This window comes from Lytechinus variegatus, chromosome 16, assembly GCF_018143015.1.
Source record: "Lytechinus variegatus isolate NC3 chromosome 16, Lvar_3.0, whole genome shotgun sequence".
NCBI lineage: Eukaryota > Metazoa > Echinodermata > Echinoidea > Temnopleuroida > Toxopneustidae > Lytechinus > Lytechinus variegatus.
This window is the reverse complement of record NC_054755.1, coordinates 3,894,574-3,922,555: the sequence shown is the minus strand read 5'-3', so window position 1 is coordinate 3,922,555 and position 27,982 is coordinate 3,894,574. Positions and strand designations below refer to the sequence as shown.

At 35.5% G+C, this 27,982-nt stretch overlaps 1 protein-coding gene across 5 annotated transcripts; it reads right to left on the bottom strand.

Annotated features, from left to right (window-relative positions):
* On the bottom strand, positions 1–27,327 carry LOC121429386 (cysteine protease ATG4B-like). 5 transcript variants are annotated; one of them, XM_041626364.1, is made up of 10 exons: positions 27,173–27,327; positions 10,929–11,099; positions 9,678–9,776; positions 8,987–9,085; positions 6,984–7,136; positions 6,026–6,373; positions 4,249–4,391; positions 2,918–2,974; positions 2,231–2,336; positions 1–114 (listed from the first exon to the last, which is right to left on the bottom strand). In XM_041626364.1, exons 1-10 carry the CDS (start codon positions 27,204–27,206, stop codon positions 44–46), a joined length of 1,281 nt encoding a protein of 426 aa, XP_041482298.1. In that variant the 5' UTR covers positions 27,207–27,327; the 3' UTR covers positions 1–43. The 5 variants fall into 5 exon arrangements, with proteins under 5 accessions (XP_041482298.1, XP_041482296.1, XP_041482295.1 ...); XM_041626362.1 differs by lacking the exon at positions 27,173–27,327 and adding an exon at positions 19,448–20,285; XM_041626361.1 differs by lacking the exon at positions 27,173–27,327 and adding an exon at positions 16,012–16,669.
* Between the last annotated feature and the right edge of the window lie 655 nt (positions 27,328–27,982).

Here is a 27,982-nt window from a genome sequence, read left to right as displayed (position 1 = left end):
CTGTTTGTCTTGTGACTTTCATGGCAGCTCATACATGTGATCATCAAAGGAACTCAAAATCTTCATCAGAGTTATTGTGGAAGTCCTCATCTGGGTATTCACAGTCACGGATTTCTAATCACAGAAAAAGAAACAGAAAATACAGCAAATTGACATAATATACAAGAAACAGAAAATACAGCAAATTAACATATAAAACAGAAATCAACAATTCAGAACGATATTTGCACATTCCTGAAAAATATGAGTGAGATAATATCCATAACCAGGAGGTACAACTTTATTTTTAATATCGATAAGCACCCTCTTCCATCATCATTCATAGTCTGTACATGTACTATGATGATTTTAGAAGCATTATAACGGTCAGAATCTTAATCTCGAATCAGCACAGCTGCCTACCTTGAGAAGTAGACGTGATCAACTTTGCTTACAGTTTGCTCGGAAAGCTTTTCAATCTGGGTGTCCATGGTTTGATAGGAACACAAATACAAGGACACTAAGGACAAGAAGAATATGCATCGAACCTAGAAGTAGAACTGATCGCTACAGGAACAGCCCAGTCCCCTTCTTTACGAGACTTTTAAACTCCCATGGACTGTGAAGAACTATGTCTTTATACCTTTGTTGTTTTATTTGTAGCTTCTCTTAAACTGTAACTGACTTTTGAAAGATTTTTCTAATTGTTAATTTCTGCAGTAATCATTCAACTTTCTCTTCCGAAAAATCACTGGCTAATAATGTTATAACCCACTTTACATTTATATTTATATTTTTGTTCAGATCATATTACTTCCACGTCCTCTTATTTTTAATTTAAATTCCTTTTGAGATAATTCATTCATTACTCCGATTCCTTCAACTATTATTATTACCATCAACACAGTGTTTATTTAGAATCATTATCAAGCATATCGAGAACAATCCCAACCCAGATTACTGTTTCATTTATAATGTTTATACATGTTTTCCTCCTTCAATTTCACCCAAATTAATAGCTTTATTTTTTTTTCTTTTCTACAAAGCAAGTATTATTTCATACAATCCACTCTTCAACCTACATGTATTGTTATTCATTCAAAATTGGTTAAATATATATTTATGTTAAAATGTGCATTATGTTAAAGGTATATACATTTAGTCTACTCCTAACCTTTCCCCATTCCTGTATTTGACATTACTTCTCCCTCTGTATACTTTTCTTTTTGTATCCCCTTTCCAGTATTATACATTAGTATACTTTGTTGTTATTTTTTTTACTGTTTCGCTTGTTTGTTTACTAAAATTTTACTATGTACAAATTCATGTAATTCAGCCTTTGGCTGCTAATTGAATTTTTATCACAATAAATACCATTTATCTATCTATCTATCACATGTATATTCTCATGATTTTATTGCTAGTAAACAAATTATTATTTTTGTAAATAGACAAACAATAGCAGTCACAGAATTGCATTGACATTAACCCTGGATCTATGCATTGTGCTGTTATATGTAAAAAAATCACTTTGCTTTGCTTCTTTGGGCCAATGAAGGTTAGTCTGCACCCTGTCTTACAAAGATTTACAATTGATCCAATCAATTCTAACTATGTCAAAATTCTTCATATAAGAAAAATACAAACATTCCTATGGAAACGAGGCCAGGAGGGATGCAATGATTCACCAAAATAATGATACATATGTGAGCATAAAATCATAACTTCTGAAGGTTTCCATGGCAAAGAAGAATAGTGAGTTCATGGATATACCATGTTTCTGGACCAGCAATTTCCCACGAAAGATACATGGTGTACCATGAAACCTACTACACTATAAGATCATAGTTAGAAGTCTTGGCATGGACATGTATGTCACTGGCATTGCTGTATTTCCATATTTGTGATTGATTGGATCAAGTGCAACTATTTGTAAGACAGGGCCCTGGTTAAAATGAATAATAATAAATATAGGATTTGTATAGCGCACGTATTCACCTTGCTATGTGCTCAAGGCGCTCCTATATTACCCTGGCTAAGCTAATCTACCGATTCTGGTGCGCACAGCTTTTTGAGGAAGTACTTCCTGCTGGTACCCATTTAGCTCACCTGGATTGAGTGCAGCACAATTCGGGTAAATTTCTTGCTGAAGGAAAACATGCAATGGCTTGGAATCAAACCCATGTCCTTCAGATTGAAAGACACTAGACCACGACACCCCCACATGATGATTGAATGAGTATCAACTTACCAAAGCTAGGTTCTATTGAAACACTGTTGGGTTCAAAGGGTGGCCAATGTTTAGGTCTTGTTTCCGTTAATTCAAACATTGGACTCAGATCACCATCTGATATTACCTGTAATTGAAAGATTCATAGTTTAAATCAAATGAAAGTTGGAATTTCGAATTCTAATTGGAAAACAGAAGAAACGAAATAAAAGAATTCTCTTTCCAACTGCTCTCAAAAGCTAAAGTATACCATTACATATATAAGCCATTCCTATAAAAAGTTTGACTTGGGCAATATAGAAAAAGTGATGAATTTATACAACAAAACCTAACACTTGACCCTATCAACACACCTAAAAGTATCAACTTATACATTTTTTAGGAAAAACTTCTCCTAAGATATTCATACTTGAAAACTGCTGCATACAAGTCTGGTTAAAAATGAACTATTTTGCTTAAAAATGTCAGGCCTCTGAAATGCCTATGAAATATACAGTTTTGTAACTCCTAAACACTAAATAGGTCAATGCTTTGTTTATACCACAACTCAAAGTCCCATGTAATGACAAACATGCATTTTTTTTCTTCATATTTTGGAAATCTTTATTGCTTCAACACCCCTCCCCTCCCCCCAAAAAAAAAAAACATGTAGAATTTGTTTTTTTTTTAAAGAAATATATTCTTGTCCAGTCCCATTGGTTGACTTACATATTGTATATTTCTACACCAATTGTTGAAATCCTCCTCCGAGTGGCAGAAAAAACCCTAAATAAAAACAAGACAAGTTGAAAAAACTAAACTCATTATCATCACATTACACTAACATCACTTTCCATCTTTATATCGGATCTTTTTTTATAAACCCCTCAAACAATTGAGTGCTAATAAATTTCTTAGTGTGCCATCATCATATGTAAAAGTGGTATCATTGGAAAGTATGATTATTCCTCTTTACGATCATGTGTCATTTGTAATGCTAGTGTTATCATGAAATACACAGACATGATAAATATGCAGCAATGTAAAAAATGAAATGTTGCAAAATTTGTTGCCATGTCATGCTGCAACTCAAACTGCAAGTTTGAGTGCTAATAAATTTCTTAATGTGCCATCATCATGTGTAAAAGTGATATCTTTAGAAAGCATGATTATTCTTCTTTACAATCATGTGTCATTTGTAATGCTAGTGTTATCATGAAATACACAGACATGATAATACGCAGCAATGTTAGACATGAAATGTTGCAAAATGCGTCGTTTGCAATAGTGAATTTCCAATTGTTTCGAGGATGGACCGAGTGCATTCACTGTCACCTGCATGGTGGAAATTCTATAGAAATGGAGACTCTTGTTGGAAATCAATGCATTTTGCAACATTTCACTTCTGACTTTTCTCGATGTTCAGGGTGATTGCATATTCCATGATTACATAATCACAGCAAATGGCATGTCATTGTAAAGAAGAATAATTCAGCTTTCCAATGATACCAGTTTCATTTTTTATACTTCATTAACCAAAAAGATATCATCCCCCAAAACTGAGTTGCAAAACTTTTTTGAGGGGTTTATTTTGAGATGTGTTGACTGGAAAAAAAAATGCTTTGCAAGTTTGCATGACAAGAACATGAATATGAATGAGTCTTGTTTGTCAATACCATAACCCAAAATTGTTTATTGAACCAGAGATAGATTTGTTTGTTGTACATATGGAACTGTGCGAGAGGATGAACGATGATATACCACTGGCAACTGATCACAATAATCACTGGCCGGTCAGCAGGGCAAAGGCCAGACATTGCCTGAACATCAACTGGAGAATATTTGCCAAGACTACAAAAAATCAACAGGGCATTTGCTGGGTATTTAAAGTAAACGTGAATTTGCCAAAACTCTATGGGTAACGGTTTGATTACAACAGTGTTAAACTAGGCTGCAAATCAGCTGGTAACCATTTTGATTTATTAATGAGCTGATTCATGTTCTAAACATAATCAATTGTGAAAAAAAAGGCAATGATGATGATGTCAGCTAAAACTCACCAAGGCTATTGAAGGATCAAGATTCCTAATTGGCATCCTACTAGCATGTTCACAATGAAAGCTCTCATCTTGTAGATACGCCCATTTATCTACATCGGCAGCTGGCTGAGTTGTATGTGGGTCAAGGTACACCATCTCTTCACCTTAAAAACAAATCATAAAATTATAATGCTTCAGGATCAAATATGTTAATCCCAATAGATTTGTGTGCAAGCCTGCAAAGCAAAGACTGAGACCAAAAGCCAACTACTGCCTACCTTGAATGTAATAATTGCTCAAGGGTGCCAAGAAGAGTGGTATTTAAAGGACAAGTTCACCCCAATGAAAAATTGATTTCAATAAAATCAGAAAAATCCAACAAGCAGAATTTTTCAAAACAGTTATATGCACATCCTGGTTGGTATGCAAATGAGGGAACTGATGACATCACTCAATCATCATTTCTTTTGTATTTTATTATATGAAACATAATTTTCTCTTCATTGTCAAGTGAAACGACAATTAAATCCTCCCTGAACATGTGGAATTAGCATTCTTTAATACCATATGGTTCAGTCAAGTTAATGTCAAATCTTTAAATATGAACTATAGTATAATTCAAACAATAAAAATCAAAATAAATAGTGAGTGAGGGACATCATTGATTCTCTCATTTGCCTGTGACTAAATTGTGCATATAACTATTTTGTGAAAAATAAGCGAATCTTAAAATTCCATAACTTTCTTATTTTACATCCAATTTTGATGAAATTTTCAGCATTATGCTTGTGAGATTATTCTCTATTGATTCAAATTAACTTTTTTCTGAAGTGGACTTGACCTTTAAGAGAATGTGTTTTTTTATGTTCTGATGTATTTTGCAATGTGTGGTAGGTTTTATGGTACAACATGTATCTTTAGGTGGTTTCAAACCGCCTCGATCACAAGAATTCCCGTTAAATTACGAGAACTTTTTTGGGCTAAAAAATACCCATTAATTATTCCTGCATTCACACCGCCCTGAAACATACCCTTTCGGGATAAGTTCCCGAAGTTACGAGCATGCGCAGTATGGTCTGATAAGCAGGCAAGGCGCGAGATTCAAAATCACTAGCCCAGCAGTCACCCACGCCGCCGCGCCCAACGACATGCTGGGCTAAAAGTTCCCGTAATTTGCTTTCACATCGCCAAAATACCTGCGACCTTGGAAAAATCCCTGTGAAAGTTCTCGTAATTTCGCCAAGTACCTACTATTTAGCGGGTATTTTCTTTCGGGGATATTACGCGTAGTTTGCTTTCACATTACCAAAATACCTGGTATTTTCTGATCGGGGTAAATTTCCCGATCAGAGAATACCTGGAACTGACGAACTTCGAGGCGGTCTGAAACCACCTTTTCTTGGCAAATGTTGGTCCTGAAAAGGACCACCCACACTCTACATTTTGACAAGTGTGTTCTTGTCGTCTTCAGGAGAATGAGCAAATTTGTAAAAGTAGGTCTTACACACACTGTCAAGGAGCCATATGCACAGTGCCTGGCTGGATAAGTCAATCATTTTGTATGATCATTAATGGTCTGCATCATAGGTTATTGAGCCAAACTAAAAAATATGATTAATTTGTCCTGAATGTATAAATTCCCAGGAAGCGTTTCATGAAAAGTTTAGTCAGTGATTTTTCACTGGCTAAACAGCCCTCAGCCAATCAGACGCAATGATTTCTAGTACCATACAACAATAGTGAGTAAAAAAACTAACTCTCTGTTTCATGAAATGCCTTCCATCCCACTTGTACTTACCAAGTACACCGATGAAGTAATGCGCATGATTAGGCTTCCCTCCTATCACTCCTAATGACTGTGGTAACGTGAAACACCTTTTGAGTCTTTGCATGTACACACTATTAATCTCATTCAGTCCAAGTCTGAGAGGTATTATGAGAAACAACGACCTCCAGGACATTCCCCGGGGCAAGACACACGCCCCTTCCATGAGTCCATTGGGTAATTGAATGTTTGTATCGTCGGGGCTGAGCTGTGTTCTGTGTCTTATGTTCTCCGAGGATGATGTCCTTCTCCTCTTCCCTGTTGACTGGGATCCCCCGCTACTCCTCTCTTCTGTTGTACTGCTCACTGTGCATAGCTTCCCTAGAGGGGCGGACACCAACAGAACAAATGTCAATTGAAGGGCTCCATACATGTACAGGTACATGTAACTCGGCATAAGAAATATCTCTTTCAACACAGAGAGAAGAGGTAGATAACATAAAGTTCTCATAAGAATCTGGTACAAAAACAGTGGTTTGACTTGAGCGATTATTTCGCTTAAAGAAGGTCAACTTGAGTGTAATTCTACTTGTTTACATCGAAATGAAAGCCAAGTTTAAGCTCGAAACACTTTTCAAGTATTTTAATTTCACTATGAAATATACGTGTCTAATAATGGCAAGAGTAGGAGAAAAAAAAATTCAAGTTCCTTTCGAAATGTATTTTGAAACTTGAAACTCATTTTCCAAATGATCAAATGTTAGAAATGTTTGACAATGTTGCTCTCAGACATTCAAACTGCATGGATCCAGAAGCTTATGACATTAGCCTGTCAGTTGTTATCAATAATGAGTATGAAGAACAAACGTGACTCAATATCTAGAAAGTGTGAGTGTAACCAAATTTTGCATGATAAACCTTTGACCACAATGAAATTGTGTTATTCATGTATTTGTAAAATTGTGATGGAAACCAACAAATCTTTACTCACTAATATCTTCTATGACGACGGTGTTATCAAGGGCGACATGAACAGCGAGGTCGCTCCAGGAATCAAAGGGTGAGAGCTTCCTGATGACTTGACCCACTGTGTTTGGTCCAAACCAATCACCAACCTTCTTTCCTTCACCTACACCCATTTGAGCTGCAGGATTGAGAAGATAACAGGAGATGGTACATAAATAATGCATATCATTGAGGGCGATAGTAAGAAATATATATACATGGGCCCGTATTCTGAAGTCAGGTTTAAGATAGACCATGGTATAACTCTGTGTGCTAAAATTATGGGAAGCCAAAAGTTTCAAAATTTTTATTAAGTTGTAGATATGTTTCTTATGTTTACTGTGCTCTTTCCTGATTCATCGATGGTAAAGACAATTATCTTTTTATAGGCCTACTACATGTACCTAGACAGTTATGAATGATTTGAGAGTCAAATGAGCTGAAATATGATATACTGTTTAGTGATTTATGTAACAATTGGCTATCCATACTTTAAACCTGTGTTTAAGTTAAACCTGACTTCAGAATACAGGCCAAAGTATCTTTGGAACAGTTCTCACCTGTTTGATGCATAACAGAGGGCATTTAGACAGTTTAAAAATAACCAGTGTGAGGTATTATTATTCTAACACCCAAGTAAAATGATATGTCCTGATGTTTTATAATATAATGATGTGAATATATCCTTGTTATTTAATTGATATAACAATCCCAAACACCTTGACTGGTCAATAGAACTAGTCATTAGTGCATTTTTGTGTATGCTAAAATAAATTACTGGTCATGAGACAGATTTCAGCTAATCTTTTAATCAGGATCAACATCATATTTTCATAAAAAGGTCACATGTGACAAAAGTAGTGGCTAAATGGTTATAAGTGTAAATATGACTGAAAATAATAAAACATGAGATTTGTATAGCGCACTTTCCATCTTGATTAGATGCTCAAGGCGCTTCAGAGCAGAACGACAAAAGCTATTTGCATATAATACATGTCTGAACAATAAGTCAATGTCCATGGACCACAAAAAAAAAAATGGTCTTAAAAATGTCTTCATTCCATAATCACATCCATGCAGGACATCATGTAATATTCCCCTCTTGTAATATTTTGAATGAGAAGATGAAAGGAGATAAAATCTAAATGACTTCTATAAATTGTCCCTTGGTCTACACCCACTTGGTCTACTGGTTGTTTGGTGTTATTGCACATAGGTCAAATCCTAGATTTCAAATCTTAAAATTTTACAATAATTGCATATGATATCACATGACTAAAACCTACAAAATCTATAACTCTGTTAAGTCTGATGGATTTGATGTTAAACAGTCTGATGATGTGGGGCATTGTGGTCTAGTGGTTAAGAATCTCGTCTTTCAATCAGAGGGACATGGATTCAAATTCCAGCCGTGGCATGTTTTCTTCAACAAGAAATTTACCCACATTATACTGCACTCAACCCAGGTGATGTTAATGGGTACCAGGCTGGATTCGTTCTTTGAATGCATCAAGCGCCTATGGCAGCTGGAGATATAGCTGGACAACTAGATAATCGGCACCTCATAAATGCTATGTATTATAGATTTTCATCAAGCCATCATCAGATATACACATATTTTGCTCAGCTTTTCATTTTTTTGTAGTAGGGGAGACCGGGGTTAGTTGGAACATGGGGTAAGTTGAAACATTGTAATTTTCTTTAACACCTGTAAAATAAATTCATGCAATACTACCCTCAATTTATTGCAATAATAATTCAACAATGTTGTATTATTAATAGCAATAAATTGAGGGGAGCATTGCATAAATTTATTTTACAGGTGTTAAAGAAAATTACAATGTTTCAACTTACCCCATGTTTCAACTAACCCCGGTCTCCCCTACACTCAACTTGATACCAAGGTGAATTTATTCATTCATTGTTAAAGTTTTTAACCTGTTAACTATTTGTTTAGCATTAAATTGCTCTGAAGGTCCATAACCATACCTATTTGGTGAATTGAGTAGCAGCTATCTTTCTTGTCAAGGAAGAGTTGAAGGATTTTGAGATACGTCTCATCTTGATCCTGGGGTCTCCATCTCCATTCTATTCAAGATAAAACAGCATTTTCAACAAAACTTAATAATTTTACTTGTAATAAGATGAATGATAGAGAAATTTCAGTTATGGTTATGATTACTATGTTTCATTTTAATGTTTTCTTATTGTATATATCTATCTGCATATGAATTTATACTTGCGTTTTAATCAGATGTGGAAATAAATTTGAATTGAATTGAAGTGAATTGATCACAGACTTAATTTCGAATAGAATCCAGAAATATGGGGTACCCAATATTTACAAATGAATGAATTAATGAATATTTAATAAAATAAACAAATAAATATAAATGGATACATATAAATGAATTAATAAACAAATACATAAACAAAGAAATACATTAATAATTGAATATACTTGTAAATTATGATTTTCTTCTTTGAATTCATCAGCAATATAAACAAAATTGGCAGGGATAGAGGGGAAGGGGGAATATCCTACCCTTCAATCGCAAATTTAGAACAGCATGGGAAAGGGGTATCCCCCACCCCACTTCAGTGAAAATATATTTCAAGAACTCTCTGTGCATGTCTATATGGATCGAAAGATAAGACACAAAGTGTATCACAATCATACCTCTTCCTAGGTGTTTGCAGACAAGTGCCTGTGCTAACATCATTTGACCACATCGTAGCATGCATCCCCATCCCTGGTCTGTCGTTGGTCCAGTTCCACCTGTCAAATAGATTATAACATGAACTTATAGGCCCATATTCTGAAGTCAGGTTTAACTTCAACTCGGGATTAAAGTTGTGGTTTAAGTATGGATAGCCAATTGTTACATAAATCACTAATGGTAGAGATATCATATTTCAGCTCATTTGGCTCTCAAATCATTCTTAATTGTCTAGGAAGTATAAATAGATGATTGTCTTCACCATCAATGAATCAGGAAAGAGCACAGTAAACATAGGAAACATACAACTCAATAAAAATTTTGACACTTTTGGCATCCCATAATTTTAGCACAGAGTTAGACCGTGGTCTAAGTTAATCCTGAAATCAGAATACGGGCCAAAGTCTTGAAAATGAATAAATGTCAGGTCTACCTTAACAAAAGGTCAACAAATAGGGAAATTAAAACAATCATAAAATAACACTGAATATTTCATTGAAATTGGATGTGAAATGAGGAAGTTACAAAAAATTCACTTACATATGCACAGCACAAGTGATGTGCAAATGAGATAGTCCATGGTGTCATAAACTTCTGTATAAACTTTACAAGTATATAACAAATTCTTCCAAAAAATCTAATAAAAAAGGAGATACATGTATACTGTATAGAGGGCAGAGCCCGGGGTGGGAGGGAAGAAATCCCTAAACCTGGGGTATGCTTTTATGCTGGAAAATAGAGACATGCCCCCATTTTTTTTATACTGGCCTTCAACATGGGTCCATATTCTCCTCAAATTTTGGGTGATAACCTATTTTAATTTTCTTTGCTTTTTGCCTGTCAAATTTTAATAGATCCCTAATAATGGGTACCTTTTCAGCCAAAATGAGTCGTAAATATGGGTATGGATTTTAAACCTTCAGCAGCACACCCCTGTCCAAACCAAATCTAAGTACCCCCCCCCCCCGAGGCGGGGGTATGGGCTCAGCAACAATTGGTGAGGAAGGGCAACATGTATATCTGAAAGACCCTAAAATATGAGAACGACAGTCTTGAGATAAATCCAAGTCTGGCTTCTAGTTGATGTTGACTAAGGTCAAATTCTTCCAAGGAATTAATAGGGAAGACTATTCATTATCAGAGTATAATGAAAAGGAGGAATGGAGTTTGTGGGACCAATCATCGATGAAGGAGGGAAATTGGGCCCTTACCTATATTTGAGAACCCCTTGCGGTACGTGAACCACAACCTCGATAGGACATCCAGCCTGGCTTCTAGCTGGTGCTGCGTCAGGTCATACTGCTTCCCGAGGATCCAGATCGGTCCTAGGTCTGTGGGGAAGTCCTCAAAGGCCACCATACCACTCTCATAGGTTGCACATGCTGCATGGGGATAGAAGACCAAATGTGGCTTGTTAGGTCCAGGTACTTATCTCTTTAGTCCAAACATGCAAGTAAAATGCCTAGTATCACATTTTACCTACAATCACTTGTGCACTACAAGTATTATATGAACAAGTATCAAGCACCCATATTTCATATTCAGTGCAATTGTGACAATGCACAAGTACCCGCCTGCAACTTTGATATTTACTTTTCAAATACTAAAAGTCAATTTCCAAGCAATGCAATCAATCAATCCAGAGAGGTATTTAAAATGATATGTTATTGCATTATCTGGGGGCCTGTTTCATAAAGAAATATACCTATGGAAACTTGGGTTGTGATACAAATACATACATGTACATACACATATACCCAAGAAATGAACAATTACATGTATTATACCACTTCTAATTGTTACCATGATCAAAGCACCAAAACAGGCAATATGCAACTCTAACAGTATGTATTTCCTGTACAACTACATAAACAGTCCATTTCCTATACAACTACATGTACATGTACATAGCATACACATATCAAGAAGTATACCGTACATCAAGTTGCACAGAAATGCCTTCACCAGATACATGTACATGTAGGATAATAAAACAAATTTGAATGAACAAAAGGATGTGATATAATCATTTTAAATGTAATAAAATACTATTAAAAAGAAAATCAATTAGTTATACATGTAAAAGACATACAGGGTTCCCGGCTTTTTAAGAAAACAAAATTCCCTGATTTTTCCCTGATAAAGTTAAAAATTCCCCGATTCATCATTGAAACCCAATTGTTGCAACTGTTGCAGCGATTTTTCCCTAACTGGAAAAAAGTAAAATAATTTTGCCTTATTTCCCTGATTGGCTGGGAACCCTACTATAACATGCGAATCTTTATAGAAGTTTAGTTTCTTTTAATGTGTGCTTGACTTGATGTATGTAACCTTATTTCATTCCATTCATTTTTCGAATGATTCAAGAAATATTGTTCATCTGTATGTCATAGGGCTTTTTTTCATACTACACTTAAAGGTCAAGTCCACCTCAGAAAAATGTTGATTTGAATCAAGAGAAAAATCAGACAAGCACAATGCTGAAAATTTAAGCAAAATTGGATGTAAAATAAGAAAGTTATGACATTTCAAAGTTTCCCTTATTTTTAACAAAATAGTTATATGAACGAGCCAGTTACATCCAAATGAGAGAGTCGATGATGTCACTCACTCACTATTTCTTTTGTTTTTTATTGTTTGAATTATACAATATTTCAATTTTTACGAATTTGACGATTAGGACCTCCTTGCCTGAAGCAAAATAATGGAATTCCACGTGGTCAGGAAGGAATAAAACTTCATTTCACATGACAATGACGAGAAAATAAAAATATTACATATTTCATATAATAAAATACAAAAGAAATAGTGAGTGAGTGAGTGATGTCATCTGTTCCTCATTTGCATACTGACCGAGATGTGCATATAACTGTTTTGTGAAATGAAGCAAAACTTTAAAATGCCATAACTTTCTTATTTTACATCCGATTTTGATGAAATTTCAGTCTTATGCTTGTTGAATTTTTCTACTTTTATTCATATCAAGTTTTTGTTGGGGTGGACTTGTCCTTTAACAGTACATATAGAGTGGGACTTTGAACTGTACATGGCAATATTTTGAAAAATATTGTCACTTTTTTTTAACAGTTCAACACAATACAAAAATAAATAAAAACAAAAATAATGCATCTACTCCGACCCTCTCTTCTACAAGGAACATCATACTTGCCTAAGTCTATACTTGAATAAATATTAACAGGATAGAAAGACATGGTTCTCGGCAGTGCAAAAAAATGAAAACAAACAATTTTCTGGTGCAAAGTTCAGACACTTAAGTGCAAGGTGCACAGTTAAACAAGTTCTCTCATACGATGGATTTATATCAAATGTTCTTGATGATGGATCAATCAATCCTGGTAGCAATAGAGTCAGAATGATCATTATCAAAAGAAAAATATTCTGGACTTTTCTGGTGGAAAAAAAATTGTTCAGACACATGTGCAAGGTGCTACAATACAAGTTCTCAGACTCCTCTCTAAATATATGCAATGTTCATGAGCACTCAATCAATCCTGTAGCCGATCAGTATCAAACAACACACTAAATCCACATACTTTGTCACTGAAAGCTACATGTACGTAAGCATTGAATGATGGAGTTTTGGAATCAAACTAAAAATCTCTCACAGTAGCTACATGGATGGAACGTGCTTTATGCAAGTTCCACAAATTATCCACATCACAGATGGACATCATAAAGTTTGTTCAAACTGCATTTGATACACAGCTGCAGTCTCCAAAATGTTCAATTACAAATCTTTCAATATAAAGTGCAATCATACATCACAAATATCCAGCATGTATTAAGCAATAACAAATCCTGATTAAATCCTCTTGTATCCTTTTACATACAGTGTACATGTTCATTGTTACTCAACAAAACTGTTTACTTTTACAATGAAATTTGCAGATTTGTCACTGTTTTGTGTCAAATAGAACTGTAAATGGTGAGTAGGCGGCATCATTGTATCCTAATTTCAAGAACAGTCCCACAACACAAATGTCATCCTTGGCTTAATACAATGCTGCAATATGCACTAAAATATGTACTACGTAGGAAAGAAGTGAGTCATGTACATGTATATCAGTACATGCCCATAATTAATAATAATGATATCGAGTAACACCTGGCCAAAGTTCATGATATCGATAAAGACCTTAGAGGACTGGTGTCAACAGCTAAGATTTAAGATTAGATATGATTAAAGGACTAATTAAGTATGTATGTACACCAACAATGCTGGCATGTTGTATTGCAATATACATGTATGCACACTGAATACAAGTAATTTTCAAGTACTGGTACATATACATGCATTTAGCTGGTATTTTGTGTAGGGAACTAAAGTAAAGCCATAACCCCCCACCCCCCCCAAAAAAAAAAAAAAAATCACAAGTTCCAATCTTTCTTCATTCACTAATAGGTCTAGTGGCTAAGATGTCCCTAACATATGATTTATTTTCGGATGCTTTTTTGGAAGTTATCATTTCTCCAAAAGATTGTACTGATACTCTATGTACACTTTAATATGACAAAAGGAAGCTGCTGTAAACTGCTTTAATATCACAGTGAAATATTCCTTCTCACTGCATGTATTTTCCTCGTCAGTAAACCTTGTTCCTTTGTAGGTCACAGAGATATTTCCCTTCAAGCTTCCTGTAAAAAGCAACCCATCGTTTTCATTATTAATAAACATGTGACTTGAACTCAATGTTTTGATCCAATGTTCAATCTAATCTCCTCAAATAATACAAAGTCCAAATCACTATAGAATCGAACATCAGTTTTTCCCTTTTATATTTTTGTTTCCCTTATAAACAACTACTCCCCCATGTTTTGATGTACACCTCCGAGTTTAAAGCAGATTATGTTATTCAAGGCGGTCTACAGCAAAAGATATATGTTGGAGATCACATTTGAATAATGTACATGTATGTATTTGAATTCTGAATGAAAAAGTAAATTGCATGGATGTCATTTGTACATGTACACGTTCTAGAGGGAAAAAAAGGACACTTCACAAAAATATAATTGGGAAGGGGTTAAAAAATTAGCCATTTTTGTAATATTTTGATTCAGTATTTTGTACAGTACCGGTATCTCTACGCTATTTATGTATGCTATCAAAATGTTTTGCTACATGTGTACATCTCTCAATATCTATAATTTGAAAATGATCTTCAGGTTTGTCTTATTGCACTTTGTATACAAGTTGAAATTTAGGTAAATTATGAACTTGTCCTCAAGTATACAGCCCTCTGAAATGAAGTATCTAATTAACCTAATTTTCAAGAGAGAGAGAGACAAATAAAAAATGTACATTATCATCAAATTTGCATTAAATCTTTTCTTGCAACATCGTTACAAAGTCTTTTCCGAGAGGATTACAATGTACATACCCCTTTTGTAGTGTCGCTTCTTCATTTTATGAATCCATTCTAATATCATCAAGTGATCTGATCGACTATACGGAATAGAACCAATGAAGTCACAAACTCCGACAGGCTGAAGACAGAAATGCAACATCGGAGTATACGCAAACGTAGAACTGTCTTGCGCATGAAATCGTCGGCAAGTGTTGAAAACACAGTTTGTCTACGAGGAAATCGTGTTAAACTTTGTAATCGGAAATGGGCGTGGCACTTGCGGCGGGAGAGAAATTCAGCAAACCGTTAAAGTCATGTGGACGCCGAGCACGAGCGAAACGAAATGACGTTGAACCCTAAAACCGTTTGCAGAATAGAAGTAAAAGTCACTCAAGAATATTGCACAACCCGGACAACCGTGACTCAATGTAGATCAAGTCATGTTGACAATATTTCATAATGAGAATGGGAGGGGCACAAAGCTTGATAAGGATGAAGGCCAGCAGTGGGTGGATTTAAGATGCTTTTGTAAAGATTCGCAGATTACCAGTACATGTCCCTCTACATGTACCTTTCAGACTGTTACTGGTAATCTTCCTCGAAAGCTTTACATGATCAATCATAAATTCTCTAATACTGACCTCGGAAACAACAATAAAGTGTAAACTTTTTTTTTTGTCTAGCTTAACCATTCAAAGACATTTAAGAGGGGTGAAACCTGGATATCGAATCAAAATCAGTATGGTTAAGAATATGAAACATACACAGAATAAAAGGCGACATATAAGAATTGCCAATACATAGACAACGCAACTTTTACTTCCCAGCGGTATTGCGCAATACACGGCTGACCAGTTTCAGTCTGCATGGCGGCCTGTCGCAATATGAAAATTCAAAACTGATTCCCAAAAAGCAATTAGACCCTTACCCATGAAGCGACCATGTTCACGCGATTCCAGTCGTTCAAAATCATGGCGACGATTTTCCATGACTAGGTATTGGCTATCATCGTCTTCCAAGAAATCAACAGAAAATCCTGTTATCATCATCCAAGTCTATGTTCAGTACAATGCATGCAGTAAAATGCACTGCCTCAGTCATATCCTGAACAATTACAGTACATTAAGTATATGTACATGTTATCCTTGTAAAGGATTCGAGTGGCATCACCATACAATCAAGCGATCTACACATTTCAAAACTAAATTAACAGACAATATTAACATATTTTAATCATTAACAAAAGACTGATTATGGCTTGCTTCCTCATCATTTTTTTTCTTTCGAAGATGCACCGAAGCTTACAAGAGCAGCAGCCTTTGTTTCGGTTTCTATTACTCTTCATATAAAGTATCGTATTGCAAGGTACTTGAGACATGATCATTATTTTGATTAATTTCCACTTGTTTTCATCTGCAATGATTGTCGCAGATTACAACTGATGGCCTATTTAGCAATGATGTCATTATTCATCAGAGCAGTATGAACTTCTCACATAATGCATTGCAGATACAGTGTAATGTAACCGCACAATTGTTGAAACATGTTATCTCCTCAGAATCTTCAAGACAAATTGAAAACTCTTTCATAAACAGGGGCTATTTTTCAAAAAACCAAGTCCAATGTTCTAAATCATATAAACCCTATTAAAAATTTACTGGGTAGCTACAAAGGTTCTGTGATTTGAAAGGGCTATTCTTTCAATATTTCACTTCAATCTTCAGATATAAATATTATTATATATGTAGTGCGTCCCAGAAAAAACGAAACCGAGATTTAGCGATGATTTATCATAACTTAATCATTAATAAAAGAGACAAATGACCTACCAATGTAAAGCTTAGAATCTCCTCTTTCATCTGATATTACTTAGATTGTTTTTCATTCACGCATGAGTGAGCATAAGGGCAATTCCACAGGTTGGTGGACATGAGCTTAAAAATTCAAATTCAATATTTTCTTGAATTTTTTTATACTTTAATACATGATACATGATAGTTTCAGGAACAAGAAATAAAAAGTTTATTTTCATATGTATACTTTGGAAAAAAATGGTCAAAAGTTGTGTCTTCCAATAAGTACCAAAATACAAGAAAAATAGTGAAAAATGAAATATGCCTTATTACCATTTTATTGTTGCAACAACATACCACTTTATATATTTCTGAGGTTTAGAAGAGTCAAATTACTTAAAATACACAACCGCTTTTCAAGTAAATTTGTAGTACTCATTCAAAAATAAATATTGCAACCTGCTCAGGTGATGTAACGTGAGTAACCGAAAAAACTGACTTTGTTTTCTGAGAGAAAAATTCTTCACAGTTAATTGGTGGGATTTTAAATTCTCTTCCTTCAAACAATCTTTGACACAGTGATGATGATCAAAATCATTAAAAAGTACAATTTTTTTATAAAATTGATGAAGAAAAACTGTAACGTGAGTAACTTTGTAACGTGAGTAACCATCATGTAATGTGAGTAACCAGTAAAAATTATTCAGTTTGGTAACATTTTCTGTGGGATGTCAAGTTTTAAGTCTCATGGTGAGTTGTGAAGTTATTTTTGATTAATTAAAAGCAAAATGAGGGTACATCTCTTTGATGCGACTCTTTGTTCATCAAAATATCAGTGGTCATACAATCACACAAAAAAATTGAATATTAGTAGAAGTATTCACAATGCGAGAGTGCATTAGTAAGACTTGGTTTTGATTAACCAAACTTTAAAGAGTATTTGAACAACACATTGAATGCCCTTACCTGTAACCCTATCTAGGCCGGGGTATTTTGGGAGTTGATATGGCCCGGGGGGTGGGGGAGAGGGGGGGGGCTCCCAGGCCCCCCTTGAGATCTCGGCCATTGGCCGCACGATCACGCCGAAAATTTGCGTGCAGGTTGTCTTGGACATAATCTACAATACTATACAGTAATTTATTTCATGCAAATTGGTATTAAGCAATTATGCTAATTAATGCATAATTAGTAAGCGAAATCATACTTTTCCCTCCTCCCCAATAAAGCTCCAATTGTTCCAATTTTTGGTATAAAATCTCTTTTAGATGTTCCTAGCAATGAATTTTACACACATTATTGAATTTGTAATGACATGTGTGTTGTTAACCATACAAAGACAAAATGTAACGCGAGTAACTGTAACGTGAGTAACCATATTATCTGCACCCCAAGTAAAAACCATGTGTTCTTTATTTTTTTAATTATATACAAAGTTTGTCTCCCTAATACACTTCTTTGAAATGGATATAATCAACTTTCATAAAAGCCTTGTATGAGGAGACTTTTCACTTATGTTGACTTTTAATTTTATGCATGTCCAAATCATGTAACGTGAGTAACCTACACATTCCAAAGATTTGCCAGGAGCATAATAGAATTTCCCAAGTTTTGTTTTTATACAAAGGATAGTCAGACTGTGTACTTTGTTGTGATAAGGAGATGTTTAGTTCCTATCAATAATAATGGAGTTACAGCTCCAAGTATGAGTCAAGGTGTCTCCAAATGTAACGTGAGTAACCGTGGAATAGCCCATAAGAATTTGAAGAGGGGATACGAAAGAGTCACTTGGCGGGCTGTATCTGGGTTTCAAAAAGAAAACCACATTTTTAAAAAGTTCAATATCTGCTCTTTAATTGGATACAATAACAGAAAATGGTCGTGAAATAACAAAGTTCTGGTAATTTGAAAACAGGCTTGAATTTCAATAATTTCATAAAATGATGAGGTTTTATAGGCTAGCGTTCAAACTCACTTGACACTTCGTTTTGTTAACGATCAACCATGCATTAAGTCTTTTGTTAACCGTGCGATAGCTTCTGTGGAAAGTCGGTGAAAACACGTTTATTTGGTTAAATTATGGAAATACAAGCATTGTTTTGAGGGAGAATAACTTTCTTACTTCTTGACCATTTTCTGTGATTAAGGTATCAAATAAAAGAGCAGATATTGCACTTTTTAGGCATGTGGTTTTCTTTTTGAAATTCAGATACCCCCCGCCAAATGAGTTTTTGGTATCCTTTCTTCAAATTGTTTTTGCTCACTCATGCATGAATGAGGAATAACCTGATTGATATCAGATGAAAGAGGAGATTCTAAGCTTTACATTGGTAGGTCATTTGTCTATTTTATTAATGATTAGGTAATGATAAATCATCGCTAAATCTCGGTTTCGTTTTTTTCTGGGACGCGCTGTATATAAAAATATGATACAAATATTTCCCTAAAGTAGTCAGTAGTCAGTTTGTAAAATGGCAATCTCACAAATTTCACCTACAGTATGTATATTCTTCTAATAAAATAACAGAGAGCAACTTTATCATAATCATTTACATCCTCATGCATGCAACTTACACGGAACATGGACATGTATATCCCTCGACATACAGGAAAGCATATTCAGTCCTGATCGGTGTAGCTTCCTGGATGTTGCCATGGTGACCAATGATCCAATTCGCACAAAATGATACCAATGTCCAAAATATCTCTTGACCACTATTGACTCATTCTTAAATCATATTTGTCAGAATTCACATCAATGTTACATACGGCAGGCAGTACAAAGCACAAATTTGGCTTTTTTGTTAACAAAAACAGCAGAGAGTTGGATACCGTAAAATCTGATGACGTAGGACTTTGCTACAAGGCAGCAAGCACATCACAGTTCCCGTGACTTCCTCTTCTTACATCCGTGCTGGCATAAAAGGTTAAAGGTAAAGATGAGTTCATGTCAAGACTAGCAAAGCACAAAATTATACACTCAAATAATATTTCATTTTGAAATACTTGATTCTAAGTACAGAGGACTTTCGGTACACAGTACAGTGCAAAACCTTGCAAACGATGGTTTAGTTTTCAGATAAAAAATGCAATCCCAATCAGAAACAATAAACAATATTCCACACAAAAATGGGTATATGTGGGGCTACACAAACCAATTTTGTCTAAACACGATGTAAGTACATGTACACAAGTATTTCTTTCCCAGTAATCATCCTGAATATCCAAAATTCTCTAGAACAAAACAACAGAATACCACACAATGCAAAGTGATATGCACCAAGCTCAAGTCCATATGAATCAGCTAATAAAGCCTCTATTGATCAAATCCTCACAGGGCAAGGGTAGAAAGTCTCATTGGTTAACAGCAGATTTCCAAGGATTCAATTACCAAAATCATCTAATTAACTTCAACGTCCTGTCTCTGTTACACCTATTTTACAAAGAACTTTGCGATGTCATGGGCAAAATTTCAGCAAGGCTTGTTTGAGGATCGATCCAACTGAGTGACAAAAATAACTGCATTAAAATTGGCATATTAGTATAAAGGATTCTCTCCAAATTCACGCACTTTAGGGAATTTTAACACAAAAGCAGACAACATCCATTGTATTAAGTTTGAAGGAATATGAGTTGGCTCTGAACTTTGAAATTTTTTATTGAAGTCACAAAAAATTGAGAAGGAACAATTTGCTTCAATTACAGGAAATATTACAGAGATACATTGGTATAAAAGCTATGTCAAAATTATAAACTGTACCAGGATATGCAAATTTGAAATAAGATATTATTGACAAAAAGATATTTACTTCACTTAGGTTTTGCATTCATTTATTGCTTAATAAACAAAGTACAAACAGAATAGGCTTTATTTTTAGAGTAAACAATTACAAACATGTGCATTATTTGGACAAGTCACAAGACAGTGAAATCCTGAATATATTACACAATCTAGACTGTACTAGACATCACAAGTTCATTGCTAATCACCCTCTAATAGACTTCAATGTTCCAGATTACAGCATTTTAACTTTAATACATATTTAGAAAATTTGTCATAATACAAATCTTAAAGTCCACTTCTCTTGTCTGTGCGTAAGAGAGATTGTGACGTATCTGGATAAAATTCATATTCAAAGGAAGTGACATTCACATATATGTATATGTATATGGGCTTTTCTTGTATACAGCAGATCGTGTAACATACACAGACCGTGATCCCTTTATCTATAAAGTGGAGAGTAAAATAATTTTTCTCAAAATTGCTAAGTTAAACATACATGTATGCACCAAAGGGTTGTGCATTAAGTTTATCAAGAATTTAGGAAAGGAAATGACTCATCATGGTTAAAAGTAAAAAAAAAAACAAGAAAAAACAAACATTCATGTATCCTTCTTTGCTCCTAATTCACAAGATTTGAGGTTAGCAACTCATCATTCGAAGTCTGTATCAATCTTATTTTTTTACATTTTTTAAATCAATAATTATATTACTTATTAGCTCAATGTCCTGTCATCTATGATGAGAGCATGTACAATGTAGGCCTACATGTATCTTAAAAGTCATAGTTGACAAAAGTATGCATTTTTGCAAACAAACAGGGTTGCCAAACAAACCATCGTTACTACATGTATAAGGGGAGTGTTTCATAATTTAAAGTTCAGTGTAACTGAACTCTAAGTGCACAATTAAACTCTTATTGTGCACAATTAAATGTCCAGGTCCGTGAGGTATATAGCGCGTCACGGCACTGGTCAAAACATGAGCATTTGACGCCCACTTCCGAATATCAATCTATCAGATTATGCATAAAATAGTGTGCGAGTTGGGGTTTAAGCGTGATTCTATTAAAACTAAGTCATTAAAACTAAGTCATTTAAAAAACCCTGGAAGGATTTGAATGCTGTAATGTGCTGTATGTTTCAGCTTAGAACTCATAAAACTCAACACAATCAAAAGGTACAACTTGAGAGTTCAAGAATCAGCATTGACCCAAGACTACAAGAAGATCGAAACATGTATGGGGTCCTTCCTTCAAAAATCCAGTATACCAATTCACATGATGTATCGAGGATACAATTCCTGCCATAAAGATCACACATTTCAATCTCCAACGACAATGCTACTGTAGGCTTTAGGAAACAATGGAATAATCTGATCTCAAGATATGTTTGACCAAAGATCTCTGTTCCAATAGACCATGTACCAAGGCAGCTTCATGGCTAGGGTGCACCAAGTATTTGGTCGTTAACTTTGGTAGTAAACAAAACATAACACAGAAGCTCCTACAAATTTACCAGGTACTCAAAATAGGATTGACACAACAATCACTTTTAATGCACACTCCTTCTGATACATCACTAAAGACTCAACATTGTCACAAGCCATTAAATGTTATAAAGGAATATAAAAACATTTCAGTCTTGTAGGCTTTTCCTTTCAAATTTTCCAAGAGCAGTACACAAGAAAAACTAAATTAACACAGCATGGATACATAAGTCTTGTCAAATGTACAAATACTTCATGTACATGTAGCAATAGCAATAAGATTGTCTACAGTACATTCCAAGGATGTATAGGAAATGTTACATGTATGTAGACTGTGCATGAATCATTGGACCAACATGTACATGTATATGATAAGTAACCCTTTCATCCCTCTGATGCAATCATCCACACAGAAAAGATATTGTCATCACTGACTCATCAATTATCAGACAACACTTGTTGTGACAAATCAAGTCTTCATGTATATGCAATGCCAATGACCTTGATGAGTCGCTCATATCATGGACCCTACCACAAAGAGTAGGGTTGTAGACTTTCACAAGGAACTCAATACATTACAATACAAGTATGGATTGGATTGAAAATGTTTTCTGGAAAAAAGAAGAAATACAGAAAGAAGGGCTGTTTTCTATGGGATTTATGTAAATTGTATTCCAGATATATACAGCTCTTATGACAGTTTTTATTTTTTTTATTTTTTAGCTTGCTACTGAAGCCAAACTCGAGATATGCAAAATGCTATAAAATCCCATCTATTTCGTAAAGAGCTATGTTTTGTAGACTGTTTTGACCCCATCCCCTTCCAACACAAATGTACCGAAAGTCTCATTTAGACAAAGGCCATTAATAATACTTCCCCTTCTGCAGGAAAAGCAAGAGTCTTCTTCCTTTCTCAAGGAAACTTTAGAAGTACTACGGCAAATCAGTACTAAACTCATTAAATGAAAAATGTGTCTAGCACATCTTCATTCTACAACCAATGTTATGTTAGCCAATTCTCATGGGTATTAGGCAACAACTGAGGAAGAAGTTTAATCTGCCAGGTTTGCTACCGAGTCAAAGTTTAAAGGGGTGGTCTGGGCTGAAAATATTTATAAATAAATAAAGTGAAATTCACAGAGCAAAATGCTGAAAATTTCACCAAAATCAGATAACAAATAACAAAGTTATTGAATTTTAAAGTTTATCAATAGTTTGTGAAAACAGTTATATGCACATCATAATGAATATTCATTAGGTGGGCTGATGATGTCACATTTCCTTTTTCTTAATATGTTATTACATGAGATCATAATTGTTTCATTATTTCATACATGTGTATATGACGCATCTCCATTATGATGAAATAAGTTGTGGCAATAAATAACTCATGCACTTAGTAAGTTGTCAATCCAAATGTTTTAGTTCTAATCTTTTTGGTATAAAAATTTTGAATAAACCTAATTTCATATATAATAAAATACAAAAGTACAAGTGGGGATATGACATCATCAGCCCACCTAATGAACATTCATAAACTTCATGCCTAGGACTGTTTCAACGGAATAATACAAATCTTTAAATTTCAATAGCTTCATTATTTGTTATCCAACAAATTTTCAGCATTTTGTTTTGTGAATTGCACTCTATTCATTGAGATATCAATATCTCAAGCCTGGACCATCACGTGACGTTTGCTTGGTGGGGATAAACTTCGCAAATAAAGATTATAATAATAACAATAATAGAATAAAATTAATAATTAATTAGTTCAAACATAAATTAATCATTACAAATAAATCAACAAATTAATTTCTAGTCAACAGATATATTACTCCCCCCCCTGAAAAGAATATCAATAACATGTATGCTGAAGGTATTGATTGACAAAGTCACTCAATAACTCAGGAAGCTCAAAAGAGGGCGGCAACACAAATAAAAAAATAACACATCTACTGTTGAAGCACTACACATTGAGAAGAATGTGCATACATATGTACAAATCAAGACAGTGCTTGTAAGTTTTCCTTCTTCCTCCTCTCCCTCCTTATCCAAATCCCCCTCTTCCTCAGGCCTATTAATCCTCCTTCTCCTTTATTACCGTCTTTTGGTACCCCAACCCCCTCAACCATTTCAATGACATGTATCTCCTTCTCCAACATCTTCTTGTCTTCATCCTCTTCCTCCTTCATGTACATCATAGCCTCCCTTTCTTTTACCCCACCCCCTCAATCACCTAAATTCATAACATGCATCTTCTCCTACCCTATCTCCTCCTTTGGACTCCTCAATCTGGTTTATTTTCACTTGGTCCAATGCCAATTCGTCTAATTGCCAACTCGTCGATTATTAGGTCTACCATCAGTTTGTCCAATATCCACATAGTCTAATTGCCATTTCGCCCATTTACCATTTCGTCTAATAACCAGTTGATCCAATAGCCATTTAGTCCATATACCATTTGGTCTTTTATTAGAATTAGATACATGTACATTGTTAGTTCGTGTTAATTTGGCAAAATGAATGAAATTAAAGCAAATATTAGACCAAATGCTTATGATACGAATTGGTCATATATATATGAAGTGATGATTGGACCAAATGGTTGAAGACGGAGAGTCAACATGCCCGAAACGTTGAGTAACCTCTCTTCACTTCATCCTGCTACTACTCAAACCAACGCTACTCAAGCCATATTCAGCTCATCTCATCTGGTTTACAGTCCTTTCCAGGACTACACTCACTTTCAAGAAAAGAATACATCTAATTTCCTCTTTTCATCTTATCTCATCTTTCCACTTCAATCTTTCAGCCTGTATTTCCTTCCCTTCTTCATATTACACATGGTAAACCGTAAACTTTCTCCGCGTTACAAATGGTTATTAGACCAAATGGTTGGTTAGACAAAATGTTGGTGGATGGAATGGCATACATGAAAGTAGACCATGTTGTGCTTGGACAAGTTGGCAGTGGACAACTTACACGTACATGTACCCTCAATCTTCCTCCTCTTTTACCACATCCACTTCCTCCTTCACCACATTCCATCTCCCTTTCATTACCTCTACCACCATCATTACCTCAATCAACCCCCCCCCCCCTCGTACCAACCACATCCACCATACCATCCCTGTCCAACTCCTCCAGCAGCACCTCCATGCTCTCCTCATGTCCATCTCCTTCCCCTCGACCTCCTCTTCTTCTTTTCTCTCTGGTACCTACACCTGAAGTTCATTCTCTTCCTTCTCCTGAACATTATCAGCGCTCAGCATCAGATGTTCCTCATCTTCCACTTCATCAATTCTATGCTTCATCCTTTGCCACCCTGACCCTCTTCCAAGTCTACCACCTCCAACACCACCATCTCATCGGCAATCACTGCGGAATACTTCACACCAGTCCTTCCCCCTCCTTCCAATCCTGTCCGAACCATCTTCATATCATATCCTTACCATCTCTTCATGACTCCATTAAAAACCACCACATCCACCACCAATTACCTCCTACCCCTTTCTTGTGCTCTTAATATTCCAGCGCTTACTCTTGATCAACTTCCCCGCCCCGATTTTTTTTTTTTGGGGGGGGGCAACTTTTATTGCCTAAATCTGTAGCATTGGATAAGCTAAGCTTTAACATTGCAATGCATGGGGAGTTTCAGGGCTCCTTTTTAGCTTATAGGGCTATTTTGAGCACTTTGGGGCTATATCCCCCCCCCCCATCTAATTTTTTCCCTGCTCTCCATGATCTCCCCTCGATAACTTCAATCCTTCTTCTCGATCTTATCAACTTGCATTACTTCCTCCCAGCCAACACCACTAATTCCATGATCCCATGGTCTATCTGAATTTCCTCTATCTATATACATCTCCTCCTCCTCCAGCAGCACACTCATGGTCCCACAATCTCCTTGTCCCCCACAATCCCTTCCTGATCTCCTCCTCAAACACCCAAGTTTTCATTGTACCCTTTCCTCATCTTCCGCTGCAACACTGATCCTTTTTTTATAATTGCATGTTACTCCCTGTCAATAAAGATTTGAGGATCTCCAGTCCAAAGTTGGATTTTGTCCCCCTTTAAATGTCAAAATGTCAATCTGTGGCAAAACGATCTTACTCAATACCTTGACATGTTCTCAACTTCATCTCGGTAACTCTAACTCTCTTTCTTCACCTCCACTACTACCATCGCCTCTTCCTCCAGCTTCAGGGCCTCGCAAATCCAACATCATTTTCATCCCCTCGACCTTCCTCGCAAACAAGCAATATCACTGGCGATAGAGCCTTAAACTTTCTACAAAAGGATTGCCCCCCCCCCACCCCCGATCTGTGAAAACATAGGCAAGTAAATAGAAAAGACAAATACACAAGAAGCAAAATGGAAATAACAAAAATTAAATTCACTTCCAACACCAAGTTTCGAGCATTATTAAAAAAACACAGAATTTCTAAAAAAATACTTGCTGGCTTTAAAAATGCAATATGTTCTAATATCTGAATTCCCACTAAAAATTCATTAAATAAAAGATTAGCGTTCATGGTCATCTTAAACTGACAGCGAAAACAACAGAGCCAAATCAAACTCAAGTCGGCATGCCCTCAAGTCTTTGAACTTGAGTCGAGGCTTGTCAATAACATTGTCAGAGAGTTGTCATGTTGAGACAAAACTCGCTGTTATTTTTTTGTTAAAAAGAATAACGTGTCAGTGGTTGGTACTCAGTGTGCGTGTGTATTTACAAATAATAAATGTAATAATAAGGATGACTTTTAAAAATCATCTATGTGATTCAATTCAGGATATTCGCCGAGTACAAATGGAAACCAAGACTAAAGAGGTTTTCTTTTTATCTAGTCCAACATCCCCTGCAAATTTGCACAGTCACCGTACCGCACATCATGCATCTCCGCGCCGGGAGTGTACGGCAGAGAGTGACCTGCGAACCGTACATCTGTCCCTGAGCGGGCCTAGCAGTAGCTGTGCAAAAATGCCAGAAGAAATTATGCACGGGCCCCGTTCACTGTTTCAATACTTACCCAAAAAGGAGACATTGGAATCTAGAAGAGACATTTTTGCCCATTCAACCTTCGGTGGCGATGTGCTCTAAAAGGAAAATATCTAGCCAAGCCCAACTCAATATTTTGTAAACATCAGTCGTCAGGAGTCAGTCGGATCGTGGGTAACAGATGCCGATGCATGCAATTAAGGAATCACATATACGGTTATACGATTTACTACACTACATTGGGCGTTTCTCCTCGATGGCCCTGATCATGGTAAAAAAAGGGGGGGGGGGCAGGAGTACAATATGGAAAGATGAGGGTTGGTCGTATCTGTATTCCACACTTTAATGAGTATTAAATTAAAAGAAAATATGTATTACAAAATGCATGCCCCACAGCTTTAGTATATATGAGGTAATCCCCAAAGATCCTTAAATCAAATCCACGCGGAACGGTTTTTAAAGTGTATTCTAAGTTCAAGTAACATTGTCATGTTTAATAAAAAACAATGTTTTAAAATGTTTTCTAAAAATGTCTACTATAGTGATATCTGGGGTGATATCTAAAAAAAATGTTTTGTTTCCAGAAAGTTGCATAATGTGTTTCACTAGCCGTTATTACATCTGGATATAAGACTACACCTCACGAGATATGAGACTGGGTTGCTTGATAATAAAATGGTTTCATGCATAACAAGCCTCACTGTCTTCGGGGGCCTGTTGCAGAAAGAGTTGCAATCAAACGCAACGCTAAAAATCAGGCACAACTTGATTTTCATCTAATCAACAGCGCGCATTTTGGACTTGCGATTGATTTTTTGACTTGCGTTTAACGCAACTCTTT